This window comes from Lepidochelys olivacea (assembly GCF_965140295.1).
Source record: "Lepidochelys olivacea isolate rLepOli2 genome assembly, chromosome: 1".
Lineage (NCBI taxonomy): Eukaryota > Metazoa > Chordata > Testudines > Cheloniidae > Lepidochelys > Lepidochelys olivacea.
In genome coordinates this window covers 63,587,310-63,608,394 of record NC_140411.1, presented here as the reverse complement: position 1 = coordinate 63,608,394, position 21,085 = coordinate 63,587,310, and the positions used below count along the sequence as shown (strand labels likewise).

The following is a 21,085-nucleotide window of genomic DNA, read 5'->3' as shown; positions in this document are numbered from 1 at the left end:
ACAAAAAGGTAAATTTATAACTTGCACTTTCATAATAAAGAGATTGCACTACAGTACTTGTATGAAGTGAATTAAAAATACAATTTCTATCACTTTTACAGTGCAAGTATTTGTAATAAAAAATAAATATAAAGTGAGCACTGTACACTTTGTATTCCGTGTCGTAATTGAAATCAATATATTTGAAAATGTACACACTTCACCAGTCATAAGAATGGCCATACTGGGTCAGACCAAAGATCCATCCAGCCCAGTATCCTGTCTGCAGACAGTGGCCTATGCCAGATGCCCCAGAGGGAGTGAACCTAACAGGAAATGATCAAGTGATCTCTCTCCTGCCATCCATCTCCACCCTCTGACAAACAGGCTAGGGGACACCATGCCTTACGCATCCTGGCTAATAGCCATTAATGGACCTAACCTCCATGAATTTATCTAGTTCTCTTTTAAACCCTGTTATAGTTCTAGCCTTCAAAACCTCCAGATGAAGCCTCACCAATGTCAAATAGAGGGGAACAGTCACATCTCTCGATCTGCTGGCAAAGCCCCTACTTATACATCCCAAAATGCCATTGGCCTTCTTGGCAAAAATGGCACACTGCTGACTCATATCCAGCTTCTCGTCCACTGTCACCCCTAGGTCCTTTTCCGCAGAACTGCTGCCTAGCCATTCGGTCCCTAGTCTGTAGCTGTGCATTGGGTTCTTCCGTCCTAAGTGCAGGACCCTGCACTTATCCTTATTGAACCTCATCAGATTTCTTTTGGCCCAATCCTCCAATTTGTCTAGGTCCCTCTGTATCCTATCCCTGCCCTCCAGTGTATCTACCACTCCTCCTAGTTTAGTATCATCCGCAAATTTGCTGAGAGTGCAATCCACACCATCCTCCAGATCATTTATGAAGATATTGAACAAAACCGGCCCCAGGACCGACCCCTCAGGCACTCCACTTGACACCGGCTGCCAACTAGACATGGAGCCATTGATCACTACCCGTTGAACCTGACAATCTAGCCAGCTTTCTACCCACCTTATAGTCCATTCATCCAGCCCATACTTCTTTAACTTGCTGACAAGAATACTGTGGGAGACCGTGTCAAAAGGTTTGCTAAAGTCAAGAAACAATACATCCACTGCTTTCCCTTCATCCACAGAACCAGTAATCTCATCATAGAAGGCGATTAGATTAGTCAGGCATGACCTTCCCTTGGTGAATCCATGCTGACTGTTCCTGATCACTTTCCTCTCATGTAAGTGCTTCAGCACTGATTCTTTAAGGACCTGCTCCATGATTTTTCCAGGGACTGAGGTGAGGCTGACTGGTAAATAAAAGTAAATAACTTTTCCTTATTCACTTCATCCACACCACTCATGATTTTATATACCTCTATCATATCCCCCACTAGGTCTCCTTTTTTCAAAGCTGAAAAGTCCTAGCTTCTTTAATCTCTCCTTATATGGGACCCGTTCCAAATCCCTAATCATTTTAGTTGCCCTTTTCTGAACCTTTTCTAATGCCAGTATATCTTTTTTGAGATGAGGGGACCACATCTGTATGCAGTATTCAAGATGTGGGCGTACCATAGATTTATATAAGGGCAATAAGATATTCTCCCTCTTATTCTCTATCCCTTTTTTTAATGATTCCTAACATCCTGTTTGCTTTTTTGACTGCCGCTGCACATTGCATGGATGTCTTCAGAGAACTATCCATGATGACTCCAAGATCTCTTTCCTGATTAGTTGTAGATAAATTAGCCCCCCCATCATATTGTCTGTATAGTTGGGGTTATTTTTCCAATGTGCATTACTTTACATTTATCCACATTAAAATTTCATTTGTCATTTTGTTGCCCAATCACTTCGTTTTGTGAGATCTTTTTGAAGTTCTTCACAGTCTGCTTTGGTCTTAACTATCTTGAGCAGTTTAGTATCGTCTGCAAACTTTGCCACCTCACTGGTTTACCCCTTCCTCCAGATCATTTATAAATAAGTTGAATAGGATTGGTCCTAAGACTGACCCTTTGGGAACACTAGTTACTCCTCTCCATTCTGAAAATTTACCATTTATTCCTACCCTTTGTTCCCTGTCTTTTAACCAGTTCTCAATCCATGAAAGGATCTTCTTTCTTATCCCATGACAACTTAATTTACATAAGAGCCTTTGGTGAAGGACCTTGTCAAAGGCTTTCTGGAAATCTAAATACACTATGTCTACTGGTTCCCCCTTGTCCACATGTTTTTGACCCCTTCAAAGAACTCTAATAGATTAGTAAGACATGATTTCCCTTTACAGAAACCATGTTGACTTTTGCCCAACAATTTATGTTCTTCTATGTGTAGGACAATTTTATTCTTTACTATTGTTTCAACTAATTTGCCCGGTACTGACGTTAGACTTACCGGTCTGTAATTGCCGAGATCACCTCTAGAGCCCTTTTTAAATATTGGCGTTACATTAGCTATTTTCCAGTCACTGGGTACAGAAGCTGATTTAAAGGACAAGTTACAAACTACAATTAATAGTTCCGCAATTTCACATTTGGAATTTTTTCAAAACTCTTGTGTGAATGCCATCTGGTCCCGGTGACTTGTTACTGTTAAGTTTATCAATTAATTCCAAAACCTCCTCTAGTGACACTTCAATCTGTGACAATTCCGCAGATTTGTCACCTACAAAGGACGGCTCAGGTTTGGGAATCTCCCTAACAGTCTCAGCCGTGAAGACTGAAGCAAAGAATTCATGCTAAGGCATTTACCATGACTGAGAAGATAAGGTAGGCATAGTGACATGCACAGTTCTCTGAAATTCTGGGCTTTAGGATATAATAATCAGATTGCCCTCCAAATGCATTCCAAAAGATCCATTGTGACTTCACACAAATAGGTAAGTAACAAAACCCATTTTTGAAAAAAAGTTACTGCACTCGTGCACAACTGTGTAGAAATGGATTATAAAGGAGTTGTGACAATGGGTGTCAATGGCTTGTCCGAGTGCAAGGTTGATGCTGAAGATGTTACTTGGAGCAATCTCATTGCAATGGTTCCCTAAAGCACAAGATAGCAGTTTCGTGAAGCCGTCTACACAGGAATTCAATGTAAGCCATTTCTTCTGTTTTTTTTCCCCCATCAATTATACCTCCTCTGTTCATTCTGATGCACTTTTGTTCTTTCTTGCTCTTCTTGCTCTCGTCTCAGTTCCAATAATTCACCCTGGGAACAATAAAAGAGAAACCCAAAAACTATTTTTAAAAAAATTAACAGTTATTCAGAAGATAAACCCAATTAATTACACAATATATTCACCTTAACTAGTGCACTATTTAATTTGCCAAACGTTTACTTAAATTTTAGTTCCTCTGGGAAGTAAGTTTTATTTACAATACCCAATTGCATCCAAAAAAGGTACTACATTTCCTCTTCAGCCTTCCACTGGACAGAAGCGCGTGCACCCTCTTGCAAAAGAAGCTGGGGGTTCTGACAGCTAAACTCAGATCTAGGTGGATCTGCCAGAGGCAGGTGTCATCCAGATGGAAGGTCTTTACCTCCACCCTTTGTGGTGGTTCCAAAGACCACTGCTGCCTCCTGATGCAAGTCTGCAGTGATATGTGACACTATGCCATGAAGGAGGAAACAAGCTTTGGAGGGCCCTGCAGCCCTGCCTCAGCCCCACCCTCTCCCACTGAATGGCTCTGCCTTCCCGCTGACCTACTGTGGAGGAGCTTCCAAATGGTTTATCAGCCATGGGAGGGTGCCATAGAGCATGCTCTCCTCCCTTCTGTCCCTCCCTTTGCCCTGATCCACAGGTTTTGCTTCTCTTCTGCTTGCAGAAGTGGAGGGGAGAACAGGACCCTTTACAACATAGCTCTAAGTTTTGAAACTACCTCTGTCCAGTGTTACTGGGACAGAGTTTGGGGGAATTTTATTTATGTACATTTCTTTGTTACTTAATTGCACACTATTATTTTTGGAGCCACATTTATGCTGTTTTCCATAGAAGTGGCCTTGCTGAGCCTTTCTGAAGTCAGGCCTCTTGTTATTAAGAATACCTGGCTTTAAGAGAATCCATAGTGACTGCTTTACACTATGTAAATATGCTCATTCAGTTTATTTTTATCTTGCTGTATTGTCTGTGGATACTTGTTTATATCAAATTGAATATCGTTCTAGAGCTGGATCCTGCTACCCTTAAAAGTAATCCTAAATTATGCAAACTACTGCCAGTTATGTCATAGGGGCTGTTCCCATGAGTATGGCTTACTCAGAAAAGGGTTGCATAATTGATTTTTTTTTAAATGTAGCATTTAAAGTGTTACTCAAACACATGTGAGGAAATTCCGACCAAGACAGCATTAAATTTATGCAGAACTGGTGATGCAGGATGGTTTGAACAGTCTGAAGATGTTCTGGGAGTTCCAGATCCTTTCAGGACCTATGCGGTCGTATATTTTGGTGCCCACGTAGCTAGAATAGAAAAGGGATGCAGTACAGCCATAGTAAGATGATGTGTAGACTCACTATCTTCCCTTCCAGCATCACACTGTGGTGCTGTACTGGGCCCCAAGGTTTCCTGACAGCTATCCCTATATCTCCTTGTCACCTAAGTATCCCCTTTGGTGTTTATCAGCTCCTGGAACATGGGACTGAGCCTCTGGAGACCTACCATATGGACTAAAACAACAACCACTGCAGAGCCTCCAGATACCACTTCCCAGTCTGCTTAGAGTTCGGAGTGGGGGCGGAATAGACTGGAAATGCCTGCAAATGCCAACTGGGAGCTTCTGACAGGGTGATTTATCGACAGTTTGCTGGGCCAATGAGAAGCCAGGACAGCCCAGTTGCTTCAATTGGAAGGGACAGACTGACTCAGAGACAGACTAGTGTCTCCAGAGGACAAGGAATTTTCACTTTTGGAGCCTTTGAGTTTGGAGCCGAGAGATAAAATAGCCTAGGGAGTCACGGCTCATCTCCCAGTCCCCACAAAGGGAGACATTGAACTTCTGCAGGATCTAACGTGCACTGGGCAGTTCCAACATTGCTGAGGTGAGTGTCCAGGAAGAGAACCAACCCAGCTCCATCTACTAAGAACCATCGAAGACCTCCACAGGATGCTAGCCAGGGGGCCAGCTGAGGACCCTTTCCCAATCAGCAGTGAAAATACTGTAGGAGAACCCCTTTTGTTTTCTTTAAGCTAACCAACATTTGAAGCACTGCTACACCCAGCTCTGGACTCACACTCTTTCCACCTAGCTGGAAAGGTGCCAGGGAAGGAGCTGGGGGTGTGGTACAGTTGTGAATGGTTGTATTAATGTTTTAGCATTTATTGGTTAACCTTATCACTTTCTTTCTTTAGAGCTTCTGTTTCCTGTCCCCAATAAAGCCCCCCTTTATTATACTGTTATTTTGGGATGTAGCATTTCATTTGTTGGCGTTTGTATTATTGTCATTGTTTCTTGTGCACTGGGTCATACTCCTTATTAAGGAGTAGTTGTATTAGTTATTTTCCCAAGGGACAGCACCCTAGTGTCCTGAGCACATAAGAGTCACCTTGGGTGGAGGCACCAGGCATTGCAACAGAGAACCCAGGACCCAACCCATATGACGACTGGGGAGAAGCCACTACGACTAGCTAATACCAGCTGCAGTTGTTGGAAGGAAGCACACAATGGGTGACCATTGTTGTTCCTACTTCCTTGCATTTTACACCTTTTAAGGTTACAATGGTGTGGCCCCATGGTTTTGTTTATAAATCAGCGTAGTGAGCTGGGCCATGCCATGCATGTTTAATCGTTTAGCTCTGATTCATGCAACACCAAGTATCAGCCAGGTGTCCTGGTGATTGCTAATGCTAACCAAAGGAACATCAGTTCCATGTAACTTGTTCTGAAGTGGCTGGGTCAGTACCTTTCCATGTTATGCAACATGCCATCTCTGCCAGCTGAATTACTGATAAGCTAGGGATCTCACGCCATTACAGGTACAGTCAACAGGAACTGAAACTACCAACTTTTGCCACTGAAAGGGGTCCCAAGGGAAAATGGACCTATCCTGCATATTTGCCATAGTAATGGAACACCAATAAAGGTGGAATGTGAATTAAAATGATGAATTTTATAGAAAGGTTCAGTAACTAAAAATGAACTACAGAATTAAATAAATACCAATTTAAGTTGAACATTAATAAAAGCTTTGCAGTAAATATAATCAAATCAATAACTGGATAATGTGTTGTGTATCACTGTTTGTCTAGCCCTAAAAGAAAATCAAGATTAAGAAATAAAAAAGCCAAGCTTCATTTTCACTTTTAAAATAACTGTTCAACCTGAAAATTAAAATCCAGTATCTGATTTTCTAATGTTTGACTTTTAATGGCATTCATTAGATTTCTGCAATAGCTGTACCTTCTGAAATATACTGCAAGTACGTAATACTGTGTTCAAAGTGCCCTAGAAAACATTTTAAATCTAGCAATATATATTAAAACCTATTTCCCCCAAAAAATTAACTGACAAAAACCTATAAATTTAATAGCTATATTGCACTAGAAGGTGCACACAAAAACAGAATTTACAATTACATTAATAAAATATTAGCTTGAAGTGGAAGTGAGTTAACATAAATCTGAGGGACAATTATTAGAGCTTTTAAAATATGTACACTTTAGAGTAGGTTTACAAATACCTACTGGACAGATTAATGTACTAATAGCAGCTATTGAGGCAAGGAGTACTTTGGTACTATGTATTAAAACAAACATTTTGCACTCAGCCCATACTCACTCTCTCTGTGTGTGAGTGTGTGTGAGTGAGAGAGAACAGTAAAAAGCATAAAAATCAGAAATTTAGTTAAAGAGAGATTTACCTTAGATGTGACTGTGGCCCCAACTCTACAATGACCTCCACACCGGGATGCCCTGGGCCAAGCTCTATGAAGGGTTGGGGCCTATGCTAGTTTTAAATGAAAAACTATTTCTTTATGGCACAGTGTACAATGCCATAGTTATTTATAACATACATACACATAGCATTTGAAATTTCATAACGGTTTTATTTAGGAGAAAAAATATTTGTTGGTAACTGGACATAAGAGAAAAGGTGCATGCTATGATGGGAAACAAAAGCTACATACATTTCTTTTATTAAATGAAGGCATATTTCTTGAAGGACCCGTATGTCCAATTACTGTAACAGAAGGAGTGTGTATAAGAGGTAGTGATAGGATTTAATGTTTAGAGAAGAAACTGGAAGTCAGTAGACCAGTGGTTCCCAAACTCGTTCCACGGCTTGTGCAGGGAAAGCCCCTGGCGGGCCGGGCCAGTTTGCTTACCTACTGCGTCCACAGGTTTGGCCGATCACAGCTTCCAGTGGCCGTGGTTCATTGCTCCAGGCCACTGGGAGCTGCTGGAAGTGGCAGCCGCTACGTCCCTCGGCCCGCGCCGCTTCCAGTGGCTCCCATTCTAAGCCTACATTTCCATCATTCTATGATTTTAAGACTTGGTTCTAAACACAACTGAGGGGAGACTGTGTGTGAAGAATTAGTTCTCTATTCAGAATCGCCTTCAGAATGGCCCCATGTTAGTGAGAACTTCTGTGTAAAGGAGAGGGAAAAAAATTATTATAACCTTTCATAACTGTTGTTCCTCGAGATGCGTTGCACATGTCCATTCCAGTCTTGGTGTGCATGCACCCCATTTACACAGTCACCATAAATTCTCCTCTCAGTAGTTCCCGCTGGGGTAGCTTGAGCACCCTCTGCTGCCGCATGCTGGCAGTGCCAATACAAAGGGCCCAATTGACGCCAAGTCCCCTCAGTTCCTTCTTTCCAGAAAGCTCCAATGTACAGGGGTAGGCGGGCGGGTCATGGAATGGACGTGTGCAACACATCTCGAAGAACAACTATTATGGAAGGTTAGTAACCATTTTTTCTTCAAGTGATTGCACATGTGCATTCCACTCGTGGTGACTCCAAGACGGTAATATAGGTGGACGGATCGGCACTCAGATAATGGCCTCATTGAGAGGTAGGACCACTCTGGAAGGACCTACTGGGGTGTATGGATTCTTTTACTTCCTCCACCTGTATGCCCAGGCTTCAGGCAACCCTCTAACATTTCGTGGAGTCATAAGGGAGAGGCAAAACACACAATGCTGAGACTGCCTCATCAGGGGAAGGGGGGTCCTGCTGAGCCAGGTCTTGATATCAGTACCAGAGTCAGAAACCTGTGCTTCCTGGTGGGTAGGTGCTGCACATCTCTCTGAGGCCACTGAATAGGAGTGCCCAGAATATGGGGGAAAACCCCCACTAATTCCAAAAAGGCCACTGCACAGGCATAGGCCCCCAGTGAGCTCCGTGGCCAACCACTTGATGGTACTTCTGTGGTAGGGTAATGGTATCTCGAGGAGGGGTGGCTCCAAGAGCAGATGTAGTAGGACCCAATCTCTGATTTGGAGGAAGTCTACCCTCCTTCCCCTGATCATGGAGGTGCAGTTCCAGACAGTGCCAGTGACCAGTGCAGAGGTGAAGAGTTGTGCAGAGTTGTGCAAAGCATTGCAGGTTTTCCCTTTGATGGTACCAAAGGAAGAGCCATCAGAGGTGCATTTTTAATAAATACTATTTGGAATTGTATGATCATGGGAGACTAGCTTCCCATATATAGATTGGAGAACAAGTGCTACTAAAAATGGTAGGGCCCAGATTTTCCTGGATAACAGATTCCTTCACCAAACAGTCACCAAGAACCAAGAAGAAGTGATGCCATTTTAGATTTAGGATTGGTGAGTAGTGAGGACTTCACATAAGAACTGGTTGTAGGGGACAACCTTGGTTTAAATAATCATAAGCTAACTCAGTTTAAAAAAACAGATCTGCAACTTGATTCCTTGATTTCAAAAGGGAAAACTAAAAAATAGGGAATTAGTTAGGGAAGTGGACTGGACTGAAGAATTCAAGGATCTGAATGTGGAGGCAACTTGGAATTACTTCAAGTCAAAGTTGCAGAAGCTATCTGAACCCTGCATCCCAAACAAGGAGGAAAAATTCATAGGGAAGTGTTGCAGACCAAACTGGATGAACAAGCATCTCAAACAGATTATTAAGAGAAAGCAGAATGCCTACAAGGAATTGAAGATGGGATGGATCAGCAAGGAAAGCTACCTCTTAGCGGTCAGAAAGTGTCGGGATAAAGTGAGAACTGCCAAAAGCCAAGCAGAGCTGGACCTTGCAAAGGAAATTAAAACCCGTAGCAAAAGGTACTGTAGCCATAGATATAAAAAGAAAAGCAGGAAAGAAACAGTTAAGCTAAACACTGAAGATGGGGTAGAGATCAAGGATAATCTAGGCATGGCCCAACACCTAAACAAATACTTTGTTTTTAATAAGGGTAATGAGGAGATTAGGGGAGTGGCAGGGTGGTTAATGGAAATGAGGATATGGAAGTAGGAATTATCATACAGGAGGCAGAAGTCGAACTCCAATAGCTTAATGGTACCAAATTTTATAGGGCCGGATAATCTCCATCCCGGAATATTAAAGGCACTGGCATATGGAATTGCAAGACCAATAGCAAGAATTTTCAATGAACATCTAAACTCTGAGATCATACCCTATGCCTGCAGAATTGCTAATATACTACCTATTTTTAAGAAAAATAAAAAAAAGTGACCCGGGAAACTACAGGCCTGTTAGTTTGACCTCAATTGTATGCAAGGTCTCGGAACAAATTTTGAAAGAGAAAGTAGTTAAGGACAGAGGTAAATGGCAATTGGGACAAAATAGAAAAGTTTTACAAAAGGTAGATCGTGCCAGACCAACCTGATCATTTTTCTTGAGAAGGTAACTGATTTATTAGACAAAGGAAACACAGTAGATCTAATCTACCTGGATTTCAGTAAGGCACTGGATAAAGTTCGAAATGGGAAATTATTAGTTAAAGTGGAAAAGATGGGGATTAATATGAGAATTGAAAGGTGGATAAGGAACTGGTTCAAGAGGAGACTACAACGGGTCATACTGAAAGGTTAACTGTCAGACTGCAGGGAGCTTACTAGTGGAGTTCCTCAGGGACTGGTCCCTCTTGGGACCAATCTTAAATAAGATTTTCAATGACCTTGGCATAAAGTGGGAATGTACTAATAAAATTTGTGGATGACACAAAGTTGGGAGGTATTGCCAATATGGAGGAGGATCAGAATATTATATGAGAAGATTTCAACGACCTCAAAAACTGGAGTAATAAGGAAATGGGATGAAATTTAATAGAGCAAGAATTTTTGCTATGAGGATTTATCAGTTGGAAATGAGAGGAGGAGAAAGACCTGGATGTATTGATTAATCACAAGATGACTATGAGCCACCAATGTGATGTGACTGTGAAAAAGGCTAATGCAGTCCTAGGATGCAGCAGGTGAGGTATTTCCAGGAGAGACAGGGAAGCATTAGTACCATTATACAAGGCACTAGTAAGACCTCATCTGGAATATTGCGTGCAATTCTGGTCTCCCATGTTTAAGAAAGATGAATTCAAACTGGGACAGGTGCAGAGAACAGCTACTAAAACGATCCAAGGAATGAGTCTCCTCTCATAAGGTAGGTTTTCCAAAGAGCTTGGCTTGTTTAGCCCTACCAAACGAAGGCTGAGGGGAGACATGGTTGCTCTCTATAAATACAGCAGAGGGATAAATATCAGGCAGGGAGAGGAGTTATTTAAGTTAAGAGCTAATGTGGACACAAGAACAAATGGATATAAACTGGCCATCAACAAGTTTAGGCTTAAAATTAGACAAAGGTTTCTAACCATCAGAGGAGTGAGGTTCTGGCACAGCCTTCAAAGGGGAGCAGTTGGGGGAAAAAACCTAACTGGCTTCAAGACTGAGCTTAAGTTTATGGAGGGGATGGTATGATAGAAGGCCTACAATGGCATTTGGCCCATGTGAGGCTGCTAGTAGCAAATATCTCCAACAGCAGAAGACGGGACACTAGATCCGAGTTACTTCAGATAATTCTTTTCCAGGTGTCTGGCTGGTGGGTCTTGCCCACATGCTCAGGGTCCAACTGATCGCCATATTTGGAGTCAGGAAGGAGTTTTCCCCTGGGTCACACTGGCAAAGACTCTGGGTCAGGGTGGGAGGTGTTCACTTTTCTCTGCAGCATGGTGCACAGGTCACTTGCAAGTTTAAATTAGAGTAAATGGTGGACTGTCTATAACTTGAAGTCTTTTAACCATGATTTGAGGACTTTAGTAACTCAGCCAGAGGTTAGGGGTCTATTACAGGAGTGGGGGTGGGGGAAGGTATTGTGGCCTGCAACATGCAGAAAGTCAGACTAGATGATCACAATGGTCCCTTCTGGCCTTAAAGTCTATAAGTCTACATGGGACTCGCGCAGTGCTGAGCACTGTGGCGATCCTGCTGGCTCCCCTATGTCTGCGAGCACCGATAGGACTGACTCTTGAAATGCTGGCGATACCGGCTCTGTCAGGGTTAGAAGCTCCCTGACAGCCACAAATGCCTCTGGCATGGTCGGTACCAAGACAGTGTTGGTACAGAGTGGTACCACAGATGTGGAAGGTGCTCCTTCTGGTTCCGGACTTGACAGTTCCAAAGTCTACGGGTCTGGCTTTTGCGGTGCTGAAGCAAAGGAATGCTTGGGCTTAGACCGCACTCGACTCTGATCCACGTGCCTAACAGACTTCGATGCCGAGGAATCACCCCCTTTTAGCTGTCTGCTTCTTATGTTTTTTCTTAGGTACTGGGGATGGTGAGCAGTACAACAGGAGGCACAAAATCCAAATGTAACAGCTCTGAGGCACTTGGTCCGGACTCAGAGTCTGACTGACCTGGCTCAGATGGAAGTCTCAAGGCCACCTCCATGAGTAGAAACTTTAGTCTGGTGATAATCTTTGTGCGTGCAAGGCTTAAGGTCTCTGAAAATTTGGCGATGCTCCCCGTATGAGCTTCCACCAAACACTTTAAGCAACTTGAGAGTGAGTGGCTCAGGGTCATAACCTTATTGCAGGCAATGTATAGCTTGACCAAGGCATCCCTCGGCACCAGGAACTGACCAAAACCCTCAGGTGGGGTGAAACCTACCCGACTGTACTAAAACACTAATAACCAGAATAATGCTAAACTATTTACAATAGAGTACAAAAGTACACAGTCCACTGAGAACACTTTCAAAAGCAAGATGAGCCATTCCAGTGACCATTACGGGCAATAAGAAGAAACTGAGGGGGCTCAGGGTTACCTAGGCCCTTTATACAGCAGCAGAAGGCGCTCAAGCCACCCTAACGGGTACCACTGAGGGGGAAATTTCTAGCAACTGTGTGCACACCAAGAGCGGAATGCAAATTAGGCTCCTTAGAATACTAAACTGGGCACCATCAGCTAAAAGGTGTTATGCAGTTTAAATGCAGGGAAAAAGCTAACTAATAGTTCAGAGCCAACTAGCTGTAAGCTTTGTAGATGCTTCAAACCATATCTGAACTTTGCAGCTTTGCCTATTTGACTGCCTCAAATTGGGCTGAAGTACTTTTCCTGAGGAGAGCCGGTGCTCATATGCCACAGTAATGAGTATGTTTTTTTAAACTGGTTACACAGCACAGTACATAAACATTATACACAAACTGTTAACATATTATAATTACCTTCCTCCGTTGTTCTGCCTTCATTTCCTGTAGTCTTCTGTTTTCATCCTCCTGGAGGCTTTGCTTATAAGTGTGGCTTCTAGTCTATTGCACAACAGAGCATAAAAACAATATATTGACAGAAGATCCCACTCTCAATCTTTATAAAATCAAACATAAAACTAGTTGGAGATTTCTGATTACTTAGGGATAGATTCATCTAAGTTTAAAAACCAGACATGAGGCTCTTTTGTGAAAAATCCACCATTTCCAAGTTAGTTTATATACACCTTTCTTAATACAACTGCTAGGGTGGTTTGTTCTCCAGAGAGACCCTGCCTGCAGTGTTCTATGGTTCAGACACCTCTGGGGGATTTGTTTGAATGGGAAAAGTCTATGAACTAGATCTGAAATCATTAACAAGTGGCCTGATTCTGCAACCCTTACTTATGAGTAAGGATGCATGTTTGCTTGTCATTTGCAGTTATTGGGGGGTGTCAAATATAAAGGGAAGGGAAAACACCTTTAAAAACCTTCCTGGCCAGAGAAAAAACCCTTTCACCTGTAAAGGGTTAAGAAGCTAGGATAACCTCGCTGGCACCTGACCAAAATGACCAATGAGGAGACAAGATACTTTCAAAAGCTGGGGGGGAGGGAGAAACCAAGCCTCTCTCTCTCTGTCTGTGTGATGCTTTTGCCGGGGACAGAACAGGAATGGAGTCTTCGAACTTAGTAAGTAATCTAGCTAGATATGCATTAGATTCTGATTCCTTTAAATGGCTGAGAAAGTAAGCTGTGCTGAATGGAATGTAGATTCCTGGTTTTGTGTCTTTTTGGAACTTAAGGTTTTGCCTAGAGGGATTCTCTATGTTTTGAATCTGATTACCCTGTAAGGTATTTACCATCCTGATTTTACAGAGGTGATTCTTTTTACTTTTTCTTCTATTAAAATTCTTCTTTTAAGAATCTGAATGCTTTTTTCATTGTTCTTAAGATCCAAGGGTTTGGGTCTGTGTTCACCTATGCAAATTGGTGAGGATTTTTATCAAACCTTCCCCAGAAAAGGGGGTGTAACGTTTGGGAGGATTTTGGGGGGAAAAGACATTTCCAAACGGGCTCTTTCCCAATTATATCCCTGTTAGACATTTGGTGGTGGCAGCAAAAGTCCAAGAGCAAAAAGGTAAAATAGTTTGTACCTTGGGGAAGTTTTAACCTAAGCTGGTAAAAGTAAGCTTAGGAGGTTTTCATGCAGGTCCCCACATCTGTACCTGAGAGTTCAGAGTGGAGAAGGAACCTTGATGGGGCAGGATGTACTACTCTTACCTTGAGAAAGGACTGTACCTTCCTTTGTGCGTATATCATACTTAGCACATTAATAACGTTAAAACTCACTCAGTTTAGTACAAAAAGTTGTGGTGGCCATCATGGAACTTTACTTCAATAAAGGCTTTGATATAATTCTACACAAGATTCTTAAAGAAATTTGATAAATGTGAACCAAATGAAGCTACTGAATGATGGGTACATAGTTTGCTATAAAGGCTGAATGGAGACAGCAATTATTAATGGTTCAGTCTCAAGCTGGAGGAGCTGTTAGATGTGTCCAGGGAGATTCATTCTAGGTCCAATATTATTTATTACTTTCAGTAATGACTTGAGCAGTTGTGTGGAGAATATATTAATCAAGTTGGAGAACAATAAAAATCTAGACAGGATTGTTAACACTTTGGAAGACTGGATTAAAATGGATTATGATCTTAATTGATTAAATGTGAGGGGGGAGGAAGAGAAGCCACCAATAAAAAGAGGACAGTCCCTAAAAAGAAACTGAATTTGTCTACTTCCAGTAGGAAGGGATAAATATACACAAATATCACTGGGTACACTAGATAGTAGCACCACAGAAAGGCTCTGGGGAATTTAAACTGTTTTTAGTAAGAACTGCATGTCCTTTGCTAGTACATGCAACCACTGAGAATCTTAACTTAATGTTAAAAATTAGAATTTAGAGTGACAAATTTTACCTAACCCTTTTCCCAGAAAAAAAATATACAAATTTGGCAACATGGAAACATTTGGGGAATTTGTGTCAGTTTTGCTGAATTGTTCTTGTAACAAATTCCAAAAAGGTCAAAATGTTTTGATTCTAAAGGACTTCTTGTTTTGAAATTTTTCAAATTTCATTTAAAAGAATGTTAATCACTCAAAAATTACATCCACATTGAATGAAACATTTCATTTGACCTGAAATGAATATTTTTCATATTTGGAATGGCTAGTGAACTGAAGGTCAGTTATTTTGTCCATTTGTAAAAAACGTGACTTTAATAGATTTCTTATATTTTAGAAGACAGACAGAACCACAATTTTTGGCAGGTGAAACAGACTAGTTCAAAACACCACATCAAATTAGCACAATTCAAGTATAACATTTCCCCTTTGCTATTATCTCTTAGTGCTCAAGTGGTTTTATACCAAGTGATACTCCATTGCTTATGTGTTAGAGCCCCCTTAATGGGACACTACAGGTGCTAGTTTACCTGTAGAGTGGTTCCACTACCCTGAGCAGACCTTTTACAAATACAAGGCCATAGAATCATCCTAGCAAAAATAACATATGCTATACTGGCTTGTGTTAATAAGAGTATCACATGCACAAACAGCAAGGTAATTCATCTTCTTTACTTGGGCACTGATTAAGCCAGAGTTGAGAGGCAACACACACATTTCTTGCACTATATGTTTAAATCCCCCCCCCCCAACAAATTGCAGTGAGTAACAGACATAAAACAGATTGGAATATAAGGCATAAAACTGAAACAGCTTTAGAGTGAGGGGCTCCAGCCATGGATCTGTACCTACTCCACCTCTCCCTAGCCTAGGGCCATCACACTACACTAATGTTTCTGAAATCAGTACCAGTCCTGGGGATGTTTTCAGCTTGAGTACATCCCACTGAAATTTGTAGGACTAGTTCTGCCTCAGATAAATCCACTAGGCCCAGGTCTCATTGTTCAGCTCTCGTGTGGTGACAGGTGGGGAGGCGAGCATGGCTTTACTTCATCTTTCTGCCTCTCATAGTCTTTGCCATTTCAGTGGCCTGCTTGGCCCCTAACGTAAGTTAGGGCAGCCCTGAAGGTGGCCTTCCAAAGGATGCTACATCAGCTGAGAACAGCCAGAGCATACTGTACTCCAGCCACATCCCTCCCTTTACCTGCACACCTTGTGTGTTGGTGGCTGCACAAGGGGCACTAGAAACTCATTCCTCCAGCTCTGTGCCAAGGAGGGAACCTCCCCTACAGCTGAAACCCTAAAGGCTGTTTCCACCCATTCTAAGACTCTTATGCTTATGTTGAAGGTAAAGGAAGCCACTGGAAACTGGTCCCAAAGACTCAAAAAAAAAAAACAAAAAAAACCCCTAAACTAAAAGTAATACACCCACACCACCCTCTCTGTTCATGGCGTTAAGGGACAGGGAAAGAGACTGAAGCAAGGCCTATGAGAAAATGCTGAGGTCTGAACATATTCTCTCTACATCAAGGTTTCTCAACCTGTGAGGCTCCAGTGTATTTCCAGAAAGGCTGAAGCAAGACTAAAGCCAAAAGGGAGAGGAATTCTTTTTTTCTTCTTAGTAGCTGACACTTAAGATTCAGCAGACACTAAAGCCTCTATGGCATATGAGCTAGTCAATAAAGGTTTCCAAGCTTTGCTGACTCCAGGGTATGTAGCAACCAGCTGTAATTTCTTTCTGCACACAGTAGCTGATCTGTTGCTCGTCGCCCCACCTGTAGTCTGGGCATGGCTCTACAACCATTGGCATGACGACTCCCCACAGCACATGCTTCCTGAAGCAGGGCAGCCCAAAGAGCTGAGTACACTTCAGGAATTATTGATTAGACAAACAATGAGGTGGTTTTTCCCTTAAGAATGTAGAAAAAAAAAACAACCCTCAGGAAAGATGTAAAGAGCAGTTATTCTGATTAGTTACTGGTGGCTGATTAGTGTAGTGATATTATGAGATAAGATATCAGATCAGTTCAGAAATGGGACAACCCACCCAAGTTAGTTTTAGAATAATTTTTCTAGGAGATACTGGAGAGTAGACTTTACTCCTATGGCTGGATTTTTAAAATAACTCCGCACCCAGCAGCTTCCATTCATGTATCTAAATGAAATAGCAAGGTTTTCAAAAGGGCTTAGCAACCAGAAGGGTTAGTTGCTCTCAATGGGAACTGCTGGGTGCTGCGCACTTCAGTTAAGGTCAACTTTTTAGGAGATACTGAGCATTTGGGAAAATCTGGCTCTTGAATGATCAGGGATGGATTTATGAATAACGAGGCCAGTCTGCGCAATGCAGGGGAAGGGTTTATGAGGCTGTAGCCATCCTTCCAAAACAAACAATTCCATGATATGCATTGCATTGAGTCTGTGCAGTATGTTAAACTAAATGAAACATTAACATTGTACTGCTGGTAGCACCTCTAGCATTGGTAGAACATTACAGAGGAGGTTTCATATTCCACAGAAGGACTTACCCATGCTGTAGATTCTGGGCTAGGATTAGCCATTTGATAGGAGTTTCTCTTTGGCAAACCCAAGTCCAATCTGTCCAATAGTTCAGTAGTTTTGCTGCAGAGAAACCCAAACAGAATTGTTAGTGCTTTCTTGAAATATAAATAAAGCCTACGATTGCATCCCTAGATTCTAACCTAGATTTATTGTGCAAGAACAGAAAAGCACCATAGCTGGAACAAAAGGTTTGAGAGCTAGAAAGAATGAAGTGGAACGTGAAGTGATATGGTGGATAAAGCATTTGTTGGGAGTGATTTGTTTGAAAGAGAAAAAGGACCTATTTCTGTGTTAAAGGGGCCTCTCTCTCTCTCTACCATTTTCAATTCTTATTCTGATACACATTCTATCAGATTTCACCATCAGCAGCATATATTGCTTACCTGAATCCTTCGTTCTAAACCCTCCCACCAGCATCTTAAATGACAAGATTATTTTAAAGTATTTTTCTTCATGCTTAGTACAATGCACCGTTACATCAGATTCTTTTGTCTCTCTACTGGATTAAATAAAATCCAATTTATTAGAAGTTATTCTGGTCTTGAATTGCAGTAAAGCTGTACATCGTCTCTGTGGATAGGTCCGTTGGTCAAACGGATGAATTTATCAACACACGAACCCTGGACCTGATTTTCAAAACATGTAACTATGTGCTTAATTTCATTCCATTAGGCAAATAGTTGATTCACATGCTCAGTCATGGTAGCCACGCACAGGCAATATAAAAATGAAGCCAGATTTTGCCGAGGAAAGATCTTCATCGAGGCATTTCCAGACCTCCACCACAAGTTGCCTGGCATACCTGTTATTCAAGTCTCTGCATGCAGGTGTGATTGGGTGCTGAGAACATGTGTGATGATTTGTGGCAATCTATTGAGTTTAACCTTGTGCTGCACTATGATTTTTTTCATAGCTGTGCCTAGACACATTTATAAGCGTATTTTTTTAAAAAAAAAAAACCTGAAAAAACAAACAGATATGGATTTGGGATACACTGTGGCAGATTATAGTTTCATAAAGAAATATGTGGCAACTTACAGTACAGCCTGCTCTCATAGGTTTTATAGTGTTTAGAAGGAGACCATATGCAAAAGAAGCCCTTCCTCCCACACACAAATTTAAAGAGATAATATGCACTTCTTAGCTTAACTAAGCTTAGAAATGCATACGAAAACTCCACTGGCATCTGTACATTTTCTGGCTTTTGTGCCCAAACATCTGTGCCCAAACGCAACAGACTAGAAATAGTGTAGCTAATATGCAAGACAACTGCAGCATTTTGTGGCCTATTGCATATGGATTCTGGCAGCTGCATGCTAGATGGACCACTCAGCCACTTTGTTCCTTACAGACTGAGCCACTTACGCGTTTTTTTAAAAAAAAAAATTCAAAGAATAGTGCTTATTACTGAGTCCTGCTAATGATAAACAGCACCAGTCACAGCAGTAAGGTCAGGATCTTGCTCTATACTCGTCTGATTCTTCCCTCCACTCCACCCCCCAGATTTGTTTTTCCATCTTTAAATGCTGCTGATTTTTTTGTATTACTCTGAAGAGCACACTAGCTTATTTTGACACTGTGTTGAATTACTGGTGTAGTCATTTCAAACCCAAGATGAACTTCAAAGTAGTCAAGAGGATTTTAACATAGTAAAGAGGAAAGAGAACCTGGAGAGGCCAAGCAGCATCCAAATAGTGTCATAGCAGGTTTGTTTTTTCTATACTGGTAGTTTCCTATTTTTATTAGTAATTAAAGCTGTGAGCTGAGCTCTCTACTGGTGTAGCTCTTTGGCTTAATTTCAGTTACACCAGCAGAGAATTTGGCCCTGTTTCTCTAGAGTGTTTTACAACTTTAAGAGGGACACTGTAACATCAAAATAATATACACTATTTTAACAAACCCAACCTGTGAGGTTATCTGATTAAATATGACCATGTAGATCATTGTTGCTACCACTGTTATTTAATTGCAAAAAATCTTGTACAAATTATGTCAAGTAAGGTGTCTATGGAAAGGTTATGACTTCCTGAATAGGATTAGGCTATTTGTATGCATGTATCATTTTTGTATTTGAAGTTATGAGTATTGGCTCTGTATCTATATTTCAAATATGTTTGCTCCTGCGGTAACACCCACAAGGTAGTTAGCCTACACAACTTGAATAGCCCCTTCAAGATAAGTGGCCCATCAAGGGACACTTAACTCACAATGGACTATGGAAGACGCCCATCTATGCCTGATGGACTTTCATGTGAACAAGTGGTAATGGCCTCTGGTGACTAAGCGAAATCATGCACGGACATGTGACTTGTCCATGTGACTCCAAACACCTTCTTTCTACTTGTAATTTTCCCACTAGCTGTGCTGAGAGCTTTGTTTGAAACAATAGGTTTCCCTCCACATGGCAGAAGCTATAAAAGGCCCTGAAAACACCTCCATTTTGCCTCTTTCCTGCTCAAACCTCTGGACTATGAACTTACACTAATGGGAGCATTCTAACCAAGGGATCGAAAACCTTCCAATGATTTAGAAGCAACCAGAGACTTGACTTAAACCAGCAGTTTATTCCATCACTGCTACGAGCCTGAACCAACAACTTTGCAATTGTTGTATGCATTTGATTCCTTTAACCAATTTTAACTCTCACCTTTCTTTCTTTTTATAAATAAACCTTTAGATTTTAGATAAAGGATTGGCAACAGCGTGATGCCTGGGTAAGATCTGAGTTGTATATTGGCCTGGGTATGTGGCTAGTCCTTTGGGATCAGAAGAACATTTTATTTGATAAAATTGGTTTTAAATAACCATTCATCTTTAAGTCTAGTGTTTTTGGTGGTTATACAAGGACTGGAATGTCTAGAGGAAACTGCTTTTCTGACTTCTTGTTAGCCAGTGTGATGAAACAGAAGTTTACCTTTGTTGCTGGTTTGGTATATCTTATGGGAGAATAACCACCAGTTTGGGGAGGGGGGTCTGCCCTATTTCTCAGGGGTTTGTCCTGAATTTGATATTCTCAGTTGTGACCCATGGAGGCATGGTGACAACCAACCAACCAAAAAAAATGAAAATTCCCCACAAAATTTTTATATTGTTAACAAGCAACACTTTGAAATCTCTTACATCGAATAATCTATAGACAGCAAGAGTGAATTTGACTTACGAATTTGATTACTTCATTTTTACTTCTCAAGCTGGGAGAAATGCCAAAGCTTATCTGATCAACCTCCCTTCATATTTCTAATCAATTTTACTTTCACGATCCCATGCACTTACAGAACACTGCATTTTGGGGTGTTGCTGATATCACGGGAAGAGTGAGTTGTTTTTTAAAAACTGTTTCCACTGGAATAATTTAAAAATTCCTAGAAACTCTTATTGGTTTCAGTCTTTGAAAAGCTTATTTCTACAAAATCTAATAAGTGCTGGTCCCAAGACAGTCCCTTTGGGTGCAATGAAGGAGCTAATGTCAGCTGAAGGAGAGTGTGTCCAGAGCTCATAGTAAATAGATACAAAAGGAAACCATTGTTTAGAGGCTCCTAGTGGGGGGGAAAACCAAAATTAAAAAGACCCATTAGTACAACAATACAGTTGAGATTTAAAGTCACACAAATGCCATGGCAACTTCAACTGTGTCACAGTAACCTTAGCTGTATGTGCATTACTGTGTGAGCCTATCCTATATGTAGAGTTATGCTACACAATACACAGGGAACCAAGGTGTGCAGAGACCTGAATGGGACCTCCTTTATGCATAGTTCAGCATCTCAGGAGGCATTAATCTCCCTGCAGAAATGGCACAGACCCAGAGCCAGCCTCCCACGCGTGCAACCATTATAGTGGTGGCAGTCCAAGAGCTCCCACTGAGATGGTACACTTCCATACTAGTAGCTTCTAAC

General features: G+C 41.5%; 1 protein-coding gene across 1 annotated transcript in view; it reads right to left on the bottom strand.

The window, feature by feature from the left end:
* The window catches only part of EPSTI1 (epithelial stromal interaction 1), an 80,073-nt gene that overhangs the window by 12,016 nt on the left and 46,972 nt on the right, over window positions 1–21,085 (bottom strand). The window contains exons 7-9 of the mRNA XM_084625872.1: window positions 17,156–17,249; window positions 12,642–12,725; window positions 3,138–3,211 (exon numbers count right to left, since the gene is read on the bottom strand). Of these exons, the coding sequence (XP_084481998.1) occupies window positions 3,138–3,211; window positions 12,642–12,725; window positions 17,156–17,249 (252 nt within the window). The remainder of the gene's footprint in view (window positions 1–3,137; window positions 3,212–12,641; window positions 12,726–17,155; window positions 17,250–21,085) is intronic.